This window comes from Trachinotus anak, unplaced genomic scaffold (assembly GCF_046630095.1).
Source record: "Trachinotus anak isolate AG129_WGS33_773 ecotype Australia unplaced genomic scaffold, CSIRO_AGI_Tana_v1 ptg000032l, whole genome shotgun sequence".
NCBI lineage: Eukaryota > Metazoa > Chordata > Actinopteri > Carangiformes > Carangidae > Trachinotus > Trachinotus anak.
Genome location: NW_027273883.1, coordinates 10,010,482 through 10,030,061, shown reverse-complemented (window position 1 = coordinate 10,030,061; position 19,580 = coordinate 10,010,482). Strand labels below are relative to the sequence as shown.

General features: G+C 38.9%; 3 protein-coding genes across 8 annotated transcripts; 2 read left to right on the top strand and 1 right to left on the bottom strand.

Moving 5' to 3' along the window:
* Window positions 1-227: 227 nt before the first annotated feature.
* LOC139613857 (cell adhesion molecule CEACAM5-like) lies at window positions 228-7,498 on the top strand. Its single transcript, XM_071470812.1, has 11 exons — window positions 228-476; window positions 723-1,016; window positions 1,855-2,136; window positions 2,279-2,548; window positions 3,257-3,532; window positions 3,725-3,976; window positions 4,092-4,367; window positions 4,524-4,775; window positions 4,892-5,182; window positions 6,410-6,664; window positions 7,005-7,498. Exons 1-11 carry the CDS (start codon window positions 422-424, stop codon window positions 7,091-7,093), a joined length of 2,592 nt encoding a protein of 863 aa, XP_071326913.1. The 5' UTR covers window positions 228-421; the 3' UTR covers window positions 7,094-7,498.
* Window positions 7,499-14,499, bottom strand: pafah1b3 (platelet-activating factor acetylhydrolase, isoform Ib, gamma subunit). 3 transcript variants are annotated; one of them, XM_071470839.1, is made up of 10 exons: window positions 14,371-14,499; window positions 13,747-13,835; window positions 12,570-12,659; window positions 12,330-12,446; window positions 12,041-12,163; window positions 8,552-11,117; window positions 8,399-8,449; window positions 8,175-8,255; window positions 7,956-8,024; window positions 7,499-7,801 (listed from the first exon to the last, which is right to left on the bottom strand). In XM_071470839.1, the coding sequence occupies exons 1-6, from the start codon at window positions 14,489-14,491 to the stop codon at window positions 10,857-10,859; spliced, it is 801 nt and encodes a 266-aa protein (XP_071326940.1). In that variant the 5' UTR covers window positions 14,492-14,499; the 3' UTR covers window positions 7,499-7,801; window positions 7,956-8,024; window positions 8,175-8,255; window positions 8,399-8,449; window positions 8,552-10,856. The 3 variants fall into 3 exon arrangements, with proteins under 3 accessions (XP_071326940.1, XP_071326941.1, XP_071326942.1); XM_071470840.1 differs by lacking the exon at window positions 14,371-14,499 and adding an exon at window positions 14,132-14,185; XM_071470841.1 differs by lacking the exon at window positions 14,371-14,499 and adding an exon at window positions 14,107-14,173.
* Window positions 14,459-19,579, top strand: prr19 (proline rich 19). Of its 4 annotated transcripts, none has more exons than XM_071470816.1 (4): window positions 14,459-14,608; window positions 15,808-17,081; window positions 18,172-18,305; window positions 18,447-19,579. In XM_071470816.1, exons 2-4 carry the CDS (start codon window positions 15,821-15,823, stop codon window positions 19,083-19,085), a joined length of 2,034 nt encoding a protein of 677 aa, XP_071326917.1. In that variant the 5' UTR covers window positions 14,459-14,608; window positions 15,808-15,820; the 3' UTR covers window positions 19,086-19,579. The 4 variants fall into 4 exon arrangements, with proteins under 4 accessions (XP_071326917.1, XP_071326918.1, XP_071326916.1 ...); XM_071470817.1 differs by lacking the exon at window positions 14,459-14,608 and adding an exon at window positions 14,690-14,841; XM_071470815.1 differs by lacking the exon at window positions 14,459-14,608 and adding an exon at window positions 14,884-15,035.
* Window position 19,580: the final 1 nt, after the last annotated feature.

Below are 19,580 nucleotides of genomic sequence, written 5' to 3'. Positions count from 1 at the left end.
AGAACACAACCTTAGCACCATTTGTGAAGTGTGGGTGATTCCACTGAATTCAACTTGCAAGTCATGCAGCGCACAAAATATTCCCACTCTTTTCTTGGTTAAACGTGGCAGCACAACAGAGGTTTACAGTAAATGGACACTCCTAGGTGTGTACCAGTAAAACCTCAGAGTGGACCAGGGCAAAACAAGGTGTGGCCAGGAAAAGGTGTGTGAGGTGGCGTGGTGATGGTAGAATAAGGGTAAGCATTTGCACCGAGAGAACAGAAAGCTGGAGCGATGCAGAGCAAATATTTGCAGATCAGAAGGCGGCTGTGACTATACGATATCGCCAGATTTAAATTTATCAGCACCAGATACGAGCCTGTTTAGCTGAGGAGGACATTTCTAACCAAAAAGAAAAGAAACTGAAAAGAGGAGTAGAATGGAGCCTCCAGTGATGTTTCTCCTAATCTTGGCCACGGTAGCCCTTGCACCAGGTAAGGTTGACTTATATTAAACATGAAATAATTTTACATTTTTTATCTTCATCTAATCTCAGTTCAAACACTGAAAGGTTGAGGCAGTTAATAGATTCTAATGATTTAAAAAGTTTTTAAATGTAGGCTACTACATCAATACATTCTAGTGTTTCTGTGAGTACTTTTACCAATATTTGTGTGTGGATTATAATTACATTTCAGGATGACTGAATACATTGTATGTTCCTTCCTTTCTGTTTCTAGACTGCGTGTGCAGCCAGGGTATACACGCCTCTGAGAACCCTGTACCTGTGGGCCACAATGTCACTCTATATAGCCAGACCACTGTCACTACAGGGGCATGGGTATTTGACAACAATATAATTGTGTTTATATTGTCAGGAAGTGCTACCATAACTGACAATTGGCGTGACAGGGTTACATTCAATTCCAACGATTCATCATTATCAATAAAGTCAGTGCAGGTGGAAGACTCTGGAGTGTACACATTACAGTCGGTGAATCCGTTTCGTGCTCAGCTAACACTGTCAGTCCAAGGTAAGGGCCAGTTTATCTTTTCATTTTTACTACTTCGTATACTTCCTCACATTCTGCAAATAAATAAAGTGCAATCTATACAAACAAAAACTGTTAACATTCGAAAGACAACAAAACCAAATAGCATATTCCAGTTTGTACCCCTATGTTTGTAGTTGTTGATTTGCGAGACAAAAGAATAGAGCAGTGTGTGAGTCTGTAGCTATTACGGTCACCAACTGCAAACTGAGTCAGCGTTGCTTAGATCTCAAGTTGCTCTCAGGTCTTAATTTCAGTCATGGATATTTTGACTAAAAATTTTGAATAGGATAAAACGTTTTTTCTACGCATTATATAAAAATGTCCAACATCAAACATAAAACAAACCCAAACAAATAACTGTCTCAAAAAGTTATCAAAGTCCAGATAAAGTCTTACTCACGAGAACAACACATAGGATACTGCAGCTAGTAGCTCTCTAAAGCTGTTCAGGTACAGCAGAGTTTTAAGCTAAATGCTAATGTAAGCATGGTAACATGCTCAGATAGAAGATGCTGACGTTTAGCAGGTTTTATGATAACCACATTCACCATCGTTCAGTCAGCATATGTCAGTGTGCTAAAGTTTGCTATTTGGCACTAGACACAAAGTACAGCTGAGGCTGATGGGAATGTCTTAAGTCTTGAAGGTGTTTTGTCATAAACCAAAATGTTCTGTGAATTAAAATGTTTACCTGATGATGGCACTACAATGAATGTTAAGCGATATCAAAATATATCCTCAGGGAGACATCATTGTGCACTCCAACCCCCCATTTCAACAAAACCTGACAAACAGCTTGTTATTTCTGTCTCTGCAGTGCCTATTTCAAACGTGGCCCTGAAGGCAAAAGCAACCTCACTGGTGGAGTTCAATGACACAGCGGTTCTCATGTGCTCTGTGTCCAGTGGCTCGTCCCTGTCTTATGTTTGGCTGAAGGGTGACGATGTGCTCACAGCGGGTGGGGAAGTACAGCTCAGCAATGGAAACGCCACTCTCACCATAGCCAGCGTGACCCATAATGACGAGGGACCATTCAGGTGCAATGTGTCCAATGGTGTCAGCTATGACATCAGTCCCCCTGTATATCTGAACATCAGCTGTGAGTTTTAACTAAAGAACGATTTTATATTTATAGATATATACACACACACACACACATATATATGGGCCTATGTGTTTAAATAAAAAGTCCAATCCTAACATTAACCCCTAAAACAATTTTCCTTTTGTCATATCATCAGATGGTCCAAGTAACACGACGATGGTGGTCATGCCCATGGTGTCGCACTACATCTACAGAACAGGAACGAACATCACACTGTCATGCTCAGCGATGTCCAGCCCTCCAGCGATGATCCAGTGGATGGTTAATGGGATGTACCTGAATAAATATGGCTCATCCATTCAGCTGATGAACGTTACAGAGAGCAACTCAGGAACTTACAAATGTGTGTTTCACAACTCAGCCACATCCAGGTTCAGCAGCGCAAGTAAAATGCTCTGGGTTTTAGGTAAGGCTGGATTTTTTAAATTTCAAAACTTTTCGTAACTTTGATTTTGAAAACACACATTATTTTAAAGACACAATAAGGCACAGGATTTTTTTTTATTTGCCGAGAGTTCGATTAGAGAATCGATACAACTCTCATATTTGTCCTTTCACTGTGGAGCAATATTGAGCTAGCTTCGCTTAGCATTAAGACAAGAGAAACAAGAGGAAAGAGCGCTTTTGGCTTTCTCCCAATATAACAAAATCTGCCAGCCAGCCCCTACAGTATAAAGGTCACTATTTAACATGTTATGTCTGGTTTGTTTAATCCATGCAAAAAGGTGAAAAAGAGTTGTTGTTTATGTTTTGGCTATTTCTTGGCTAGAACAATGACTTCAAATCTTGTTGCTACCATGACTGTGCAAGGAAACCAGCAGAGATGTGTTGGTCTTTGTATGTAATAAACAAATGAGATATATTGTGGTAATGAGTGAACTTAAGAGGTGCTGGTAGGTGGAGTTTGTTATCTCGGGGTTAGACAGGCTGACTCAGTTATAGTCATATTAGACTGGTATCCATCTTTTCATCTAACCATCTAAAACACAGGAAATAAGCATAAATCCCAAAATGTCAAACTGTTTCTTCTGATTTTCCTGTGGCATATGTCACATGGATTGAGCCCACATACATGTGTGAATTTAATTTTATTTGTTCCCCTCTCCACCCTTAGATCCATTAGAGGCAGTTGAGGTGAATCGCACCAGCGGACCAGCAATAATCGATGAGCCATTCACTCTCTATTGTAAAGTGACTGGATCTGTTGACAGAATTGAGTGGTGGAAGAATGGGGAGCTTATCTCCCCTAACAATACTATCGTCTTTGGCATGAACAACAAGACACTGACTCTCAACCCAGTCCAACACTCAGATCACGGAGATTATCAGTGTCAGGCTTTTAATGCTGTGAGCAACATGACCAGCAGCCCCTACAATGTCGAAGTAAACTGTAAGTATTTTATTTTTTGTCATCATCACGGAAGAGATTAGATGAGACAGCAAATGTGTCCACATCTAGTACAAAATACCTGCTGAAATGACATAAATATTTGCTTGTTGGTGTCAGATTGTCCGGTGGAGAAAACAGTCATGTGAACATGTTTTCAGTGAAGGTGATTTAAGGTAATATCTGTGTGTTTAGATGGACCAAAGATGCCAACTATCACAGGACCAACTGTGGCGAAAACAGGATACAGTGTCACATTCAGCTGCTATGCACCATCAAATCCTCCCAGTCTCTACAGATGGTACTTCCATCATTATCTAGTGGCCAATACATCTGAGTATGTAACGCCTCCTCTTACCAAAAACATGAGTGGGATGTACACCTGCGAAGCCTACAACAATGTCACCGGCCAAAACAAGACTGCATACACAATGCTGACTGTTGTAGGTGAGACTTGGGTGGCTATTTTTATGTTTTTGTATAAAATATTTTTCCTACTTACAGAGAGGAAAGGAGGCTCAGTAGAGGACTGAATAACTTGTGGATTTTTGCTTTGTTTCAGACCCAATAGAAGGTGTCCGTGTAGAAACACCAGTGGATCCTCCCATAGACGGTTATCCGTATATGCTAGGATGCAATGTGACTGGACCTGCTGACTATGTTTACTGGATGAAAGATGGTATGAAACTGCAGGACGACAACACAACTTATTTCAAGATGGACAACAGGACAGTCAAATTTCACCCACTGAAACACGATGATACTGGATACTACAGCTGTAAGGCTATGAATGCTGTTGGAAACATGACCAGCCCCCCTTACAAGCTCATTGTGAACTGTGAGTATAACATTTAAAGAATTTGTGTGACTGTAAGTGATACATTTTCATAACTAGACAGTAGTGTAGTTCATCATCCTGAGTTATATAAAGGAATAACATTAAGTTGCTTATGTGCAAAACCATGAGAGCCTATGATTTTCTTTGCTTTTTCAGTTGGACCAGAAACCCCCAACACTGATGGGCCAGAGTTTGCTGAGACAGGACAATCTGTGACCTTCAACTGTTCTGCCATGTCAGTGCCTCCTAGTCATTTCAGCTGGTGGTTCAATGGCACCATGGTGGCCAATACTTCAGTGCTAACAACTGGCCCTTTGACTTTAAACATGAGCGGAGAATACACCTGTATGGCATACAACTATGTGACAGGAAAGAACAGTACAGATTCCAAGATGCTCACAGTTATTGGTAAGAAAGTATGGGGAGAATTCTGCTGAGATGTTAGCGAATATAGCTTTTTAACACAAGTCATGTGAAGGTATAACTGACCTTACCCTCTGACTCTTTTTGTTTTGTTTCTACAGAGGCCATACACTCGGTGATGATCAAAAACTACACATTTCCAATAAACTCTGAAAACTTCACTCTCACCTGTGAAGTTATTGGGCCCTATGACATGATCAACTGGATGAAGGACGGCCAGCTCCTCAACAGCTCTTACCCAGACATGAACCATACGAACATGCACTACCACATTGCAAACAACATGCTGCACTTCACTCCAGTGACACTGCACAGTGAGGGGATGTATCAGTGTGTGGCTGTCAATAAGGCTGCTGCACATTCAAGTCCACATTACAGGCTCCTGGTGATGTGTGAGTATCGCATTTTAGCTGGAAAAGCAATGTTTTTAAGTTACTCTTTAATTACTGTGTGAATACCAGTAACGTTTAGGGTACCACAAAATATTTCTGTTATACGTAAAAGGCAAGATACACAGATATTTTTCTGTGTATCTTGGGTGGGTAAAAAAAATTAAGGGAGTGGGGGGCAAGAACTAAATTACTCTTAAAGTAGTTAATAAATATACTGAATAATTAAAGGTAGACCAGCAGACTTAAGCTATACTGTATGTCCATCCATTACAACTATGTAGTGAGAAGGAATGAAACTACATCTGACATTTATACCTGTGTAATTAAATTTTATATACCCTGTAACAACACTGCAATTACAGCAACAACTCTGGGACATTATTTTACAGCCCTGTACTTAAAAGCATAAACACAACCTGTAAAACTAGAACCTATTCAAATCTCACAGCTTTCCTAAGGCTAATGTTTTGTTCCCCAGAAACAACTATAATGAAAAAATACCCTTAAAACATTAAAACTATATTGCTAATAATTAGTAATTAGTAATAAAGTGTTCAATTTAAAAACATTTTACATGATGCAAATATAGAATCATTCTAATATGAATGATAATATCTTTTCAGTATTAAAACTGAAACCCCTGCCTTCTTACCCTGTTGTACTGTGTAGTTTTTAAATATGTACTCAGTAATTATGAAATTATTTACAGTACAGCATAATTTATTCATAAGTCTAAATTGTTAATCCCTTATTCCCTAACCTGCTGCCTTGTACTTAAATATGGGCACCCAATAAGTATATTTTTATTGATACTTATCAGTAATTACATGTAATATAACTTGCAGATGCATGATTTTTAATATACAAACATCGCCTCCTTATTAACTGCTCCTATATTTACCTATGATAATAACTTAGCATGAGCGCCTGTTCATCATGAGACTGTGACTTTGGTACAATAGCAATTCACGTTCACGTTAAGCATTTATGTTAATTCTTTAAAGCATTCGGTTTTCACTTTTGTATTTTTGCAATATTTACTATAATCATAATTATGATGCATGGTTAGAGTTTGACCTGAATCAGTTTTGAAAATCTCTCCAAATGCTGCTCAGAATAAAGATGGCTTTATATTCGAAAAACTTAGCATTTTATGCTAAAGCATCATATTATAATGTGTAATGTTACTGTATGTCATTCTGACCAACTCTGTCTGTGTGTTTGTAGATGGCCCTCTGAGTGTGGATATCGCTGGTCCAGATTCAGAAAAAGCAGGCGTCAGCGTGGCCCTGAAATGCTCGGCGGATTCTAGACCAGATTGTGAATTTTACTGGTTCTTCAACAGTATGTCATCGGTGGCTATAAAGACTGGCTCTGTCATCACTTTCTCTGCAACAAAAGAGAGTGAAGGGAACTACACATGTAAGGCGAAGAACCCTGTGACCAACATCACAATGTACAAGACTAAAGCCTTTACCCTCGGTGAGTGAGCCTCACATCTCCTCTCTCCTTATTTGTGATGTGGTTTCTACACTGTCACCATGATAGCGTCTTTAATTGTCTTGGACATAAGTCATTTTGTTTTATCTGATGAGCTCACAAGCAAAATATGAGTGAAACATGATTCAATATTTTGATGTGATCATCTCAAAATGCTTTCTTCATTTAAAAAAAAAAAAGAAATTGTTGGCTTTATAGTATGGAATATTTGAAAATATTTTGCTAATGATCACTACAGTAGTTACTATACAACTGCAGAATTACAACCATGACGTACATCTCTCTTTATTTCTCACTATGTCCGTCCCTCTCTGCCTCTCAGATAACGCCTCTGCCATCCACTTCCCATCCCGATATGGTCTGACGGTGATGGGTGTGTTTGCTTTGTTTGTCCCTGTGATGTTCAACTGAGTCCTCAACACTGAGAAGTCCAGTCAAGAGTGAAAGGCCTCTTGCTCCCTCTACAGTCTTTATCTAACAATTTTACTTATCTTATTATAGCAATACCTGCTTTGTTTTTTTTATGTTAAATGTTATAACTATGAGCAAGGTAAGTAGCTTGGTTAGTGTTGTTGTGGCGGTGGCTCCTGTCACCAGTTAAACCAAAATGTTACATTTACATAATTTGATAAGCAAGCATCTTCTTCTAAAACACCTCCATTCTCTTTAGATACCAGATGCAATTCTTCACTCTTAACACCTGTATCTTTTCTGTTATGCATGATAATATTAAAGTTATTTAGAAAATGTATTTTGATGTTTTATCATACTTTGATTCACTGTATTTATTTATAAATCAATAAAAAATCAACATAATCAATTTTGTGCGGACTTTATTGTGGAGGATACAGTAAGTGTTTGTGGTGTCATAAACACTTGAGTTGTTGAATTTGTATACAAAGAAATATGCATGACAGTGATCGTTACAAAAATCCTGATATATAAAGGCATAGGTATGAATAGACGGTACATAAGAAGGGCTTCTTAGTGTTGTTCATAAGGGGATACTGGGACTCAACTTCAAGTTAATCCCACCTTTCTTCTGTTTGGAAAACTGGAGGCACTTCCTCAGATTCTTCTTTTTTTCTCTCTGGCAGAATTTTTCAGTTTGTGCTTTCCCTACAGATTAAACAAAAAACAGATTAAGTTCACTGTCTGCAGTCAACACTTTCGAAGAGTCCTAAAATACAAAACTTGTCTTTATCACTGATCGCTTACTACTGGTTCTTCTACTTCATTATTTTAGAAATCTCAGAAACTATAGGCAACTCACCTTTTCTTTGTCTGCGTCTGGCAAACTCCTGACAACGGCAGTGCAGAGCCACCATCTCTCTTCCTTTTCCTGAATGACCCAGGTACACAAGGACAAAAGAACAGAATGGGTTAGGAAAATGCACTCCACAAATACTGAGGCTCTGATTACCTGTAAACTGATAAGATATTAACTACATGTGTGTTATTTACTGTATGCCCTTCATAACACTCATTTCACCTTTGCAGTTACACCGTCTGTAGTGCTGTCCTGGGGTGATGACCGGATTTGCAGTTGTCAGTGGTTCTCCAACAGCAGAGGCTGCAATACAATTGATATCAAACTTAAAATCTCATTGAAAATTATATTAATAGTAATAATTATTTTAAATTGAATAATACAAGTGCTAAAAACCAATAAATATTAATAACATTTGCGGGAAATGTGTTTTTAGTCTCACGTACCATTTGTGAATGTGCTGACAGCCAAAGATTGTTTGTGTGCCTCAGAAACACCTTTGAAAAATAAAAAATAAAAATCATAGTATAAAATGCACAGAATGTAAAGTTATTTCTACAACTCACCACAATATGTTTTTCCAATAAAATATTCAATACCTTGGTTGTTTTCTGGGAACATTAGCAGCACAAGAACCAACAGGAGAAACATCTTTGATCCCATGCTGGAGTAAAGCACAATTCAGTCTGTCCAGGGAAAGAAGTCCTGCGTGTGCACTAACTTCAGCCGCCGTTAGGGAATGAAATCTTTGTTGTCGTGGCTCTTTAAAAAGGTTGGTGTTGGACTGAAATTGAGACATGACACGTTTGTCAACTGCCTGTTACATGATGTCTTGCCCAACCAACACCTTTACAGCGGGTGGCTATGAATGAAAGATGTACCTTTGCCAATAAGACTTTTGGTAATGGCTCATTGACGTGAGAACGCCAGGGACCCGCATCATAACCTTGTTTTTAAGTCTCACGTGCAACTTTTCTTACAGGGTCTTGTTATTACGAGCATGTGGTTAAATGTGTCACCCAAACATTTTAAGTTATATGCTTTTTTCCTACCAATTCAAGCGGAGATCAAATTATCTGCTCCACTTTTTAAACAACACGGGAGGAAAGTAAAAAGTCATAAGGATGTGTATGTTCATCTTATGTTATGTACAGTATATCTTCCATGGTAAAAGTGCTTCATGCCATCAAAATCAATAACAGTTATGGCTTACCATCAGCCCTGTCAAAACCATTGCAACTGATATGCCACTAACTGTCACATGTAAGATGATGTTTTATGTTTTCCAAGCAACAGCTAGAAGTATGAGGTATTATATTTTGTGTAATAACTGTTGGAAGAGGTGACAGTCTTATACTGACGTTGAAACTGGATGCAGGTGAAAGCAAAGCGAGACTTGTTCCTCCTTCTCTAGTTACAGAAATGCAGTTCTCGGCCTTCAGCCATGTCTGAGACTGGAAAAAAAACAGTCAACCAAACGAAATAAATCTCTTGTGGACGTAATCTGTGTATGTGCACTCTAGATGAACCTAGTGCTCTTTGATGCATAAAAATGTAGCACTGTATCAGTGAAAATAAATCATCAGCACGCAGATCTCATCAATCAGTCAAGGGACACTGAGACCATTTTGTCTTCGTATTTAATGCATTCTTTCATCACTCACACAATCAAACACCCTGAAGCATAATTCAGGAGTAGTTTAGTGTGAAGTAAAGCCTTTTAGATGGTCTAATGGGCCGTTATGTCACAGACAAGACTGAGCCTGAATCACAAGGAACTGTATCGACTTTACAACCTGCTCAAACACATCCATGTTTAACTAAACACAGCCTGTCACATAACAAACTGTTGCTATAACATTGGGTGACGCAAAAAGGTACAAGGACAATATTGAAATAACATGTGACTTGATAAGCAAGTAGACAGTATTGGTCAATGAAACATTTGGTCATTCAAAGAAACAAGATGTACAAAAGACATAAGACATCACAACAGAGCAAATAAAGCTATTGACAAATAAACAGAATTTGGTGAAATTGAGAAACCAAAATGACAAATTACAGGAATTTCTTACTCAGGGCCATTCTTGTATCTTGAATTTGTTTTTCAAACAGACATATCCTGGCACCTGAAGAGCCACAGTCTGGCACCTGTTTCCAAATACATCTTGTTCCAGTAGCCTCAGTCAGACAGTATGTTTTGCCATATAAGATTTGTTCTAAAAAAGCAGGATCTGTCCATATTAGGTAAATGAAGGTGCTTTGATAGACTCACAAGAGCCGTAGCTGCATGGAGCACACAGCACACGGTTATAAATAAAGGTTTAAATAAGGTGCAGCAGTTAATGCTTTGACCTACAGCATGTCCTCGTTAGAGTAAAAACTTACTGCATCTTTTTAAAAGCTTTATTCATAATCACCGAACATCTGGATTTATTTATGTATTACACGTGTCATCCACTCAGATCCCATTTCATGTCCCGACTGTTGAGTCATTGGCTCTGATCCCCCTGGAGGATGCATAGAGCTCATCTTATCATGTTTAACCCTTGTGTCATGTGGCATACAAATGAAATAATCCTTTGGTTGAAAAAAAAATATTTTAGAAGCAAAAGCTAGTGGAACAGACGCTTACGGGAAATTGAGGCAGGACTTTGTCTCTCTATAGCACAGCACATTTAATTTCTGACTGTATCATAAACGCCAAAAACTTTATGGTTTCATTACCTGTAACAGTGGTCACCAACCCTGGCCATGGAGAGGACTTGCACTTATAGTATGAGCAGCCCTTAGACCCTAGTAATTGACTCTATCCATCATTCAAGGTCTAAAAAGATGAGTGCGATGCTCTCTGGAAACAGGGGCGAGGACCACTGCAGTAGTGTAAGTTTGTGCCCTGGCTGCTCAGTTCTCTGCAGGTTTATCTAGCATGGACTTGAGATGAGCGTGCAGGGGATCACACACAGCCTGGTAGCCCTGGGGAGTCAGGTGGAGGTAGTCGTACATGTCCTGGTGGGAGATGCTACCATTGGAGTGGACAAAGCCAGGGTCCACATCAAGGAAAGAGGCATGGGGGAGGGATGATACAGCCTCCTGGACCAGCTTGTTCACACTGGCATTTCGCTCCCGCAGAGGGTTTGGCAATTTACCTCTGGGCAGTAACCCCTGGAATGAATAAATTAAGGTGGTTAAAAACATGGAACATATAACATGTAATATTTTTACAATAAAAAGTACCAATATAAAAACTAAAGGAATGTTTCCCCACATGAAAATCAGGCTCAATCGCTTTCAAACTCCACTGAATGCTGCTTTTTAAATGTTGGCATGTAAAGTATGACTCACATCATTCACATCAACACTTTACATATAATCTAAGTGGGGTTTTTTCAACAGTGGGTTCAAATTGTTTCAAGTCTTTCTTCCAGTCAGGTGCACACATGAACAATGAAACAGGTTTTTCTTGTGGTAATCGTTCCTCTAGTTCATTCTGGCCATTGAAAGATCCTGTTCTAACACACTCCCAAGGTACATTAAGAGATGGGGACATAATCCACAATCCTTGTTCTGAGCAGAAGTTCATTCTTAAGTTAATATGAGGTTTCAACAGTCTGAGTTAGAGAAATCAAGCAAGTATCTTCCACAGCTTTAGTACAAGATCCCTTCCTTTTCTTACTGTCCTTCTGCTGCAGCTCAGCACAGAAATACTGTTGGGAAAACACAAACAGGACATTTACTTTGAAAGATATCTACTTTCAAGAGTTTATGTGAAATGCATTTTTGCTCAAAAAGAGGACTGTGGATTTTGTTCCCGTCACTCCTATTAGAAGCACTTTAGAAAGGGATGTCTTAAGGGCCAGTGTGACCTGGAGCTAATTGGACCTAATGCACATATAGGCATGTGGCTACTGGTTTAAGAGAGACTTGAAAAAATGAGAACAAAACAAACTTCTGTTGTTCACCTCATCTTAGAAAACTGAAATGAAACTAAATGGGAAACAACAGTTTGATTTGTCATTTTCAACAGACATGGAGATGAGGAGATTAACACTTCCGAATGTGTCTGGGATGTATCAGGGAAAACCTACAAGTACAAGAGTGTGGGCATGAGGGAGCTTGTTCTTGATGACTTGGATGATAGCCATGATGCCCCCACAGATCTGTTCCGCTGTGTGACCGTGATTGTTGGTGCCTACCCACAGCACTACGACCTACAACAACAAAAGAGGAAAGATTGTTAGGACTGTGCAGATGGCACTGATAGTTTGGGGCCAATGTACCTGGAATTAGGATCTCAGCAGTAAGTTGAGCACAATAAGTCTACTGTGTGAATAAACAAGCATGCTCATGTTCTCTATTTTTGGCAGTGTTTTGTACCTTTGGGCTGATGTTATCCAGTTCACCGTTGCTTAGTCTCCAAAGCACATGCTGTGTTGCATCACCACCCACCCCGAAATTGAGGGCATGGAGAGGAGAGAACAGTTGCCTCCATATCTGCAGACAAACCACAATATGTCCACATGTTGAACACTAAGTTCACACAATTTGAATGTGTGCACAGTGTGTCAAACACAGTGTACAGAGCAGAACCATAAAGGAATATGATCTATGCTTTACCCCAAACTGGTGCATGAGCTGAACAAGAGAGTCTCCAACAAACAGGACATCAGGTTCTTTGTCTTTGCTGTCAGACACGAAGCGGTTGTGCTACAAAGAGAAAAAGGGAAAAACAAATGTTAAGAGGTTTCTATTTCCAATATCAAACGTCACACTAGATGCAGCATCAAAGGCCACTCTTGAAGGTGAAGCATGTCAGTTATAGCAAAAACATTAGAACTATAATCATTAGTCAATAAATCAAGGAGTCAATCAACAAACAAAATAATCAGCAACTACTTTGATAATCAATTAATAGATAGATTTTTATGCAAAAATGCCAAATCATTGCTGGTTCCATCTTCTGAAATGTGTTATATATAATAATTAATAAACTAAATCTCTTTGGGCTGAGGGAAACTATAATGTGCATTTTTCACTATTTCCTTACATTTTTAAACAAGTGCTTAATCAAGAAAATTATCAACAGATTAATTGATAATCAAAGTAAACATTAGTTAAAGTCCTAAAATGATACTTGGAGACACACATACAAAAAATGTATTTTCCATATCTAATATTATTTAAATATGGAAATTGGAAGTTATTATACTGTAGGGCTACCTGATAGATGCCTGTCACAGCTCCGCAGAGCAGAAAGTGACACATGAAATAATGTCTTGTTTAGTCCAACGAACACTTCGAAAGCCAAAAATTTTCAGTTTATCTTGATATATGTAAAAAAAAAAAAAAAGCTGCAGAAGCTGGAACCAGAAATTTTTTGCCATTTTTAACCAGTCTTGCTTGAAAGATGTCTGTAACAATAAATCAATTATCCACATAGTTGCAGATTATTATAAGAGCATTGCAGCTCTACTATACATTTGTGTCTCATAAAAATAAATGAAAACTCATTAATTATTCATATTTTTTGTTTTTGACTACTGTTTTGATGAAAATGCTGTTATCATATAAGCAACATGCTATAAAATATGTCAGACTTGGAGCATTTCCAACTGTGATAGCTCCCTTACACTCACACCTTCAGTTATCAAGATACAAAAATCACAAAACCAGTCATTAGCGACAATGCAGACTGGGAAAACCTGACAAATCATGGTTGTTGTTATGCTGCAGCTCTGTAAAACCCAGGGGACAATGATAGAAAACTCATAATAATAATGATAATTTCACACACCAGAGACATCCATCGTCCATCTCCCTGGCTGTCCACACAGGGAGTGGGTGTGGCGGCTGGATTTGCGTCCTCTGCGCTCATGACTCTGTCTGTATTGGAAAGCAATCACGTAGGGGTTTGGGTACTTTTTAGAACGGAAACAAACCGATAAATCAATATCCTATACTGCAGCTACAATTCCTAGCTAATGCTATGGAAGTTGGTAGAATTAGCTACAACAGCTAGCCTACTTGCTGGAAACACAAGACAGTTGTAGTTTAGCAGACAGTTAACAGTCACACCCTGGTTGTTATTAACGTTAAATCATGCAAGCCTGTGTTGTGCAAAAGGGGAGAAGGTAGCGATTTACATAACAGTTACATTTATATTTCTGAATATAGGGTACCACTAAATCAGAATATCGTCAACCCACAGTTCAGTTTCAGGAAGTGAATTTTCAATACAGTTGCATGTACCATTATCCTGCATGGGCAGCAACATATATGTTTTCATGTATTTTGGTATTATGGGAGACGTCATTATTACTGTGTATTGTATGATGAGTTTTAGAGCATACGGTACGACGAAATGACAAGTAAAATATTGTTCGAGTGAAGAGCAAAGTAAAAGATGAAACGGGTTTACCTCCTCGTCTGTGTAAGTGGATTCGCCCTGCTCTTTCGTGTTCGTGGGTGTTAGTGCTGCGCAGAGAAACTTGCGGCCTGTGTTGCCAGATTGGGTGATTTTTCTGCCTAATTGAGTTCATTTATTTATTTATTTATTTATTTTAAGTTAAACTGGTTGTTATAATTGTGGCTATTTTTTGTGTGGTTTACACCGCGGAAAAGTTTGCCTATATTGTTTGAGGAGGACGGGAGCTGAGGTAAATATACAGTGTGAGGGGGCAGGTGTAATGCACTCACTGAAAACTTTATTAGGATCACCTGCTTAGATATGCAATTATGTTTTTAGACATTTATGTTGCAGCAGCGCAATGCATACAGTACAAGTCAGTAGCTTCATTTAATTTTCACCTGAAACGACAGAAACGGGAAAAAGACGGGCTGGTTTGTGTATTTCTGAAACTACTGATCTTCTGTGATTTTCAACCTCAGTGTAAGTCACTTCCTGTTTATTGTAAAAATCTGCAGAAGAAACGTAATTTAACTATACTAATATTTAATGATAGATAGATAGACTCTAGGCCCTGACTGTGCAACATTTTGTCAGTCAAATCTGGCAACACAGTCTTCCACATGTTGCCCAGCAACGACAGATTTACATGCGGCAAACGACTGTGAACAATTTCGGTAAGCAGCGTTATTAATTGATGAGTTTGAGTTTGTATAAAATGTCTCTCACAAATTTAGTTTTTGTCTCGCATGGCATGTCTTAAGTTGAAATTACTTACTCTGTTCATTAGCAGCCGAATAATGTGATTGCATACAGGTGTGCTTCAAGTTAAATTGCACCTGGTGGTTGACGATATTATCGCCTGTTAGCTAGCTGGCTAATAGTTGGGCTACATTAGCTGGTTGAAGCCAAATGTCCGGTGTCTGGTATAGCAGGGGGCACGGTTGCATGGATGTTATCAAACTCCCATATGTTGTTGTAATTAATGTTCACTTTTACTTTAGAGGGTAAATGAAAGACTTTACAATATTTGGATGCCATATGTTTTTATCTTTCTAGGTACTATGCTAATGCATTCTGTTAGTGTTGTGCAATAGTTAAAATCTGTAGAAAAACTAGTATTTAATGTTTGGATGGTTAACCCTTTTTAATTTCCAGATATAGAAGGGTCTCATTTGTATCCCCCTAGTCAGAAATTGTAACCTAGTGTCATATTCTTGATCACCCTCTTTTTTTTGTAGTTGCAAGTTTTTCAGAAAAAAAGAGGGTTGACATTTAATTCAGTTAATGTCATTACTACATTAGTAATTTGATCTAAAATCTAGTATAAGTGTTGAGCCCATTGAGGTGCAACTGCATCCTGTACTGGTTTACCTAACTCTCGCTTTTTTATTTCCTGCCTACATCATATTTCCTTATAAATGACTAACTGCCGTTATCTTTTCGCAGAATCGGGTGCAACATGAGCCACATGAGTGGCAGGGTTTTATCAGATAACAAAAAGATCTTAAATTTCTTCAACAAGAAATCAAGAGCAACAGATGAAAACTGCTGCTCAGTGACCAGATCCACTGCAGACTGCAAATGTTCAAAACACTGTAAGACAGATGTGCAGCACAAAATGAAACGACTGAAGACCCGCAAGGAAAGGGGTCAGATGAGAGGTGGTGGGCAAGAGGCCTCAAAGACCAAATTACATCACCATCACTGCCATCACCAAAGTAGTAAAGACATGGCACATATCCATCGCTGTTGTCATAGCAGCTGTCATTGTTCTTCACAATTTCCAAGTGTTGTTCCTGCTTCACATGAGCCCAGTATCATCACAGACAGCCGCCTGATAGGACACCATGGTCTGTTCAACCATGAGGTGAAGTCAGTTGACATTGAACGCTTGTTGAGTGAGCAGGGAAAGCTGAGGAAGAGTGGACAGAAAGTCCAAGAAAAGGCTATTTCACATCCATCTTCAAGTACTCACTTTCCTTCTTCATTGTTCAGTAAGGATTTGTTGTGTACTGATACTGATGAGGTTGTGCCGCTTGAAAAGAAAGCAGACCCTGCTATAAACATCCATGATGACTGCATGGAAGAAGAGAAAAAAAGCACTCATGGATCAGATGTTACACCTGGACAGAGACCGCAGCAACAACTTGATCTTTCATCTCAAAGCTATAAAAGCATCTTCTCATCTAAACACAGCTCCCCTGATGTAGTTATAATCAGGAGCAAGAAGGCCGACCATGTCATGCCTGAAAAGAAGAGAGCATCTCAGCTGACTCCCACTGTTGATAGAGAGACCGTGAAGATGTTGAAGAAGAAGGAAAAGACATACATGATTTCTACTCTTGTGTCCACCCCAAAGAATCAGGAGCCTCCTGAAAACTGGACACAAGCTCATGGTCTCAACCCAAGCCCACTTCAGCTCTCCAGCTCACTCACTGCTGACAGCTTTGACATACAGCACGGAAGACATGGTCCTGTCTGTGTATCTATGTCTGTTAGTGCAATTGCTGCACGTTTGTGTGACAGTCTGCAGTTCCCACTTCTGAAAAGGAAAAACCTGGTCGCAGAGAGCAGGGAAGTGCTGTTGAAGGCTCTCTATAAGAGACATGGACCCCAGTGTCAGGAGAACCTTCTCAAGGAGCAGACACGCCTCAGCTTTGGTACCAGTCTCACAAAGGCAGTCCAGGATCATGATGAGGAGCCAATCATGATAGATGAAGGTGAGCTCTTGCCTACATATAGGCACTGAAATACTTGTCAGCTCTGGAAATGTCATAATACAAAGAAAATATGGTGATTTGTTAAAGATTATTCTTTTTTAAATAATAACTTAGTTTTTATCATCTCTCTATATACTCACAAAATTCTTATGTTGAGATATTGTGTTTCATAGTTCTCATCTAGAAATGAGAAACAACTTAAAGCTTACCAAAATCACTGAAGGTGCAATGTTCACGTGGTAAAAGCCTGAACTTTTTACTGTGATGTTTAACTCATTAGTATTCATATAAATATCCTGTTTTTACCTCAACTATGATAATACCATAATTGTCCATATTACTAATCTTTAAAGTTGGCTTGTGGAGCTTTCTTGTAAAGAAAGTTATATTTACCTTCAGTGTTATTTACCTTAACACACTGAATGTATCTTTGAGGCCTGACAAAAGCATCTTTCCTCATAACATATTTACAAACCCAATTTTTGTTTTGTGTACATTCATATTTACCAGCTTGAAGTCTTCCTAGCCTTTGTTGGCACATCATAATATTTCTTTGCCCATTAGGCCAGCTGTCAATTATTTGGAATAGCAGGAATGTAAATTGCATCTCCTCAGTGTTGTTTTTAACCCTGCAATGCAGAACTTCTGCCTCCCCCTTCTGGCACTGAGCGTAAATACACAAATAGTTGTTAACCCAATCATTGTTGGTTGATGACAAATGCATCGCTACTGCTGGGCCAGCGCGGGAATGTTGCCACAGACACTATTAAAAAAAATAAAAAATAAAAACTACTACTAAAACTACTTCTCTGTATACTGCGAAATACAGAGATTTACCTGGCAATAATAGACTTAATCATTATTATGTGAACTCGTTTGACAGGGGCTTGAATGTAATGGGTGTTCATTTATATGTGAATGTTCCATACTCCAGCTTTAACACAGGCTTATCATTAAAAGTGACCTTTAGGTCACTTCAGGAGTTCAATGAGTAGAATCCATACTGTAAATTTCTTGTTTTAAAAAGCAGTAGTAAGCACTGCACACAAAGTTGCTGGCCAGTTTTTCAGTTGTGCCTCCTTCCTTTTAGATGCATCAGTGTTTCAAGGTGACACTGCTAGTCAGCCATGTTTTAATACCCAGAAAACCACATCTTTCAAAATAATGGGAAGTAGTCATTTTAACTGGAAGTCCATTCTGCAGTCACACCAGAGCCTGGAACAGGTAAGACCTTAAGTTTATATTGCCACTCACTTATTTAAGTTAATCTCCCATGTTGCCCAGCTGTTATCCTTCCTTTGATCATCAGATAATTTAAGATTCTCTTACTCTGGAATAAAATGCTTTCTGGTGTTTCATGTGAAGACTGCTGAATGGTTGAGAAGCCCTGATACATCTGCCAGTCTTTTGGATGAAATCCTCAGACCTAGGAGCTCTCCTCAGTTCTCAATGGACTTTGAGCCCTCTGGAGCTTCGGCAAGAGATCATTTGTCGGTTCCCTCTTCCACCTCATACTGGGGAGAGAAAGCCTCAGCATCTCAGCACTGGGAAGACAGTTTCAACAGGCCAACGAGCAAAGAGTCAGTCATTTTTGATTGCTTTGAAAGCAGTTTTATGGACCACACCACAGCAGTGAGAGAGAAGAGCTGTGGGCCTCACTATAATGACAGCAACACCAAGCCCCTCTTTCCTTATCAATCCCACCTGCCAGATAGACATTCAGCAGAGCAAATGCACTTTCCTCAGGAGCAAGACCCATTTGAAACTTATAGATATTCTTTTGCTCCCTCCTTCTCCGCTCAAATTCACCATCCTAATCAGAGCAACCATTTCCAGCCTTTTAGCCAATTCAGTCACCCTCTAACTTGCCCTCCCCTCAGGTCCCACCACACTTACATGATGCATTACCCCCCATCTCACATGCTTGAAAGGGACCCAGCACCTCCCCTTTCTTCGTTACCAAGCCCTGAGCACTGGTCCTTTCCTCCTATGAAACTGTACTAATGTGTCATGAAACTCTGCAGAAGGCCATTACTGTGAACATTTCTTTGGCTAACTAAATAACAATGCTCTCTTAATTCATTGCATCAAGGCTTTTTGTTCAGTCAGTGAAAATGTGTGTTATGTGCATATTTTATTAAAAACACAGTATTGAACATAATAGTGGTAGCTATCACCTTAAGAGTTACACCTTTTTATTCTTTTGTGCTGTTAAATGGATAAAGAAACACACAATTATGTATTGTTTGAATCTTTAGAGCATTTTTAAATATTCAGAAGTGTTTAACACTTATTTTCATTAACACAGGTGCTATAATGGGAAATTCTGTACAGAGGATTAATTCTAGCTTAGGAGGTGCTAATGTGAAAGCTATTTAATATTTTGTGTGTGGGGTACATTAAATGCAAGAAAACACATTTGTACAATTGTGCAATAGAGGAATGCTAAGCATCAAGCATTGCTAAATATAAAACTAAACTGATCACAAGATAATAAAT

What these genes read in the sequence shown, in the direction of transcription:
- LOC139613857 (XM_071470812.1), top strand. Translation starts at nt 422, where the DNA reads ATGGAGCCTCCAGTGATGTTTCTCCTAATCTTGGCCACGGTAGCCCTT. An exon ending in TAAAATGCTCTGGGTTTTAG is followed by an intron (nt 2,549 to 3,256) that starts GTAAGGCTGGAT and finishes CTCCACCCTTAG; the next exon opens with ATCCATTAGAGGCAGTTGAG. An exon ending in CACAATGCTGACTGTTGTAG is followed by an intron (nt 3,977 to 4,091) that starts GTGAGACTTGGG and finishes GCTTTGTTTCAG; the next exon opens with ACCCAATAGAAGGTGTCCGT.
- pafah1b3 (XM_071470839.1), bottom strand. Translation starts at nt 14,491, where the DNA reads ATGAACTCAATTAGGCAGAAAAATCACCCAATCTGGCAACACAGGCCG. An exon ending in ATGGACGATGGATGTCTCTG is followed by an intron (nt 12,660 to 13,746) that starts GTGTGTGAAATT and finishes TTCTCTTTGTAG; the next exon opens with CACAACCGCTTCGTGTCTGA. An exon ending in TGGATAACATCAGCCCAAAG is followed by an intron (nt 12,164 to 12,329) that starts GTACAAAACACT and finishes TTGTTGTTGTAG; the next exon opens with GTCGTAGTGCTGTGGGTAGG.
- prr19 (XM_071470814.1), top strand. Translation starts at nt 15,271, where the DNA reads ATGTCCGGTGTCTGGTATAGCAGGGGGCACGGTTGCATGGATGTTATC. An exon ending in GTTCACTTTTACTTTAGAGG is followed by an intron (nt 15,366 to 15,807) that starts GTAAATGAAAGA and finishes ATCTTTTCGCAG; the next exon opens with AATCGGGTGCAACATGAGCC. An exon ending in CACACCAGAGCCTGGAACAG is followed by an intron (nt 18,306 to 18,446) that starts GTAAGACCTTAA and finishes TTTCATGTGAAG; the next exon opens with ACTGCTGAATGGTTGAGAAG.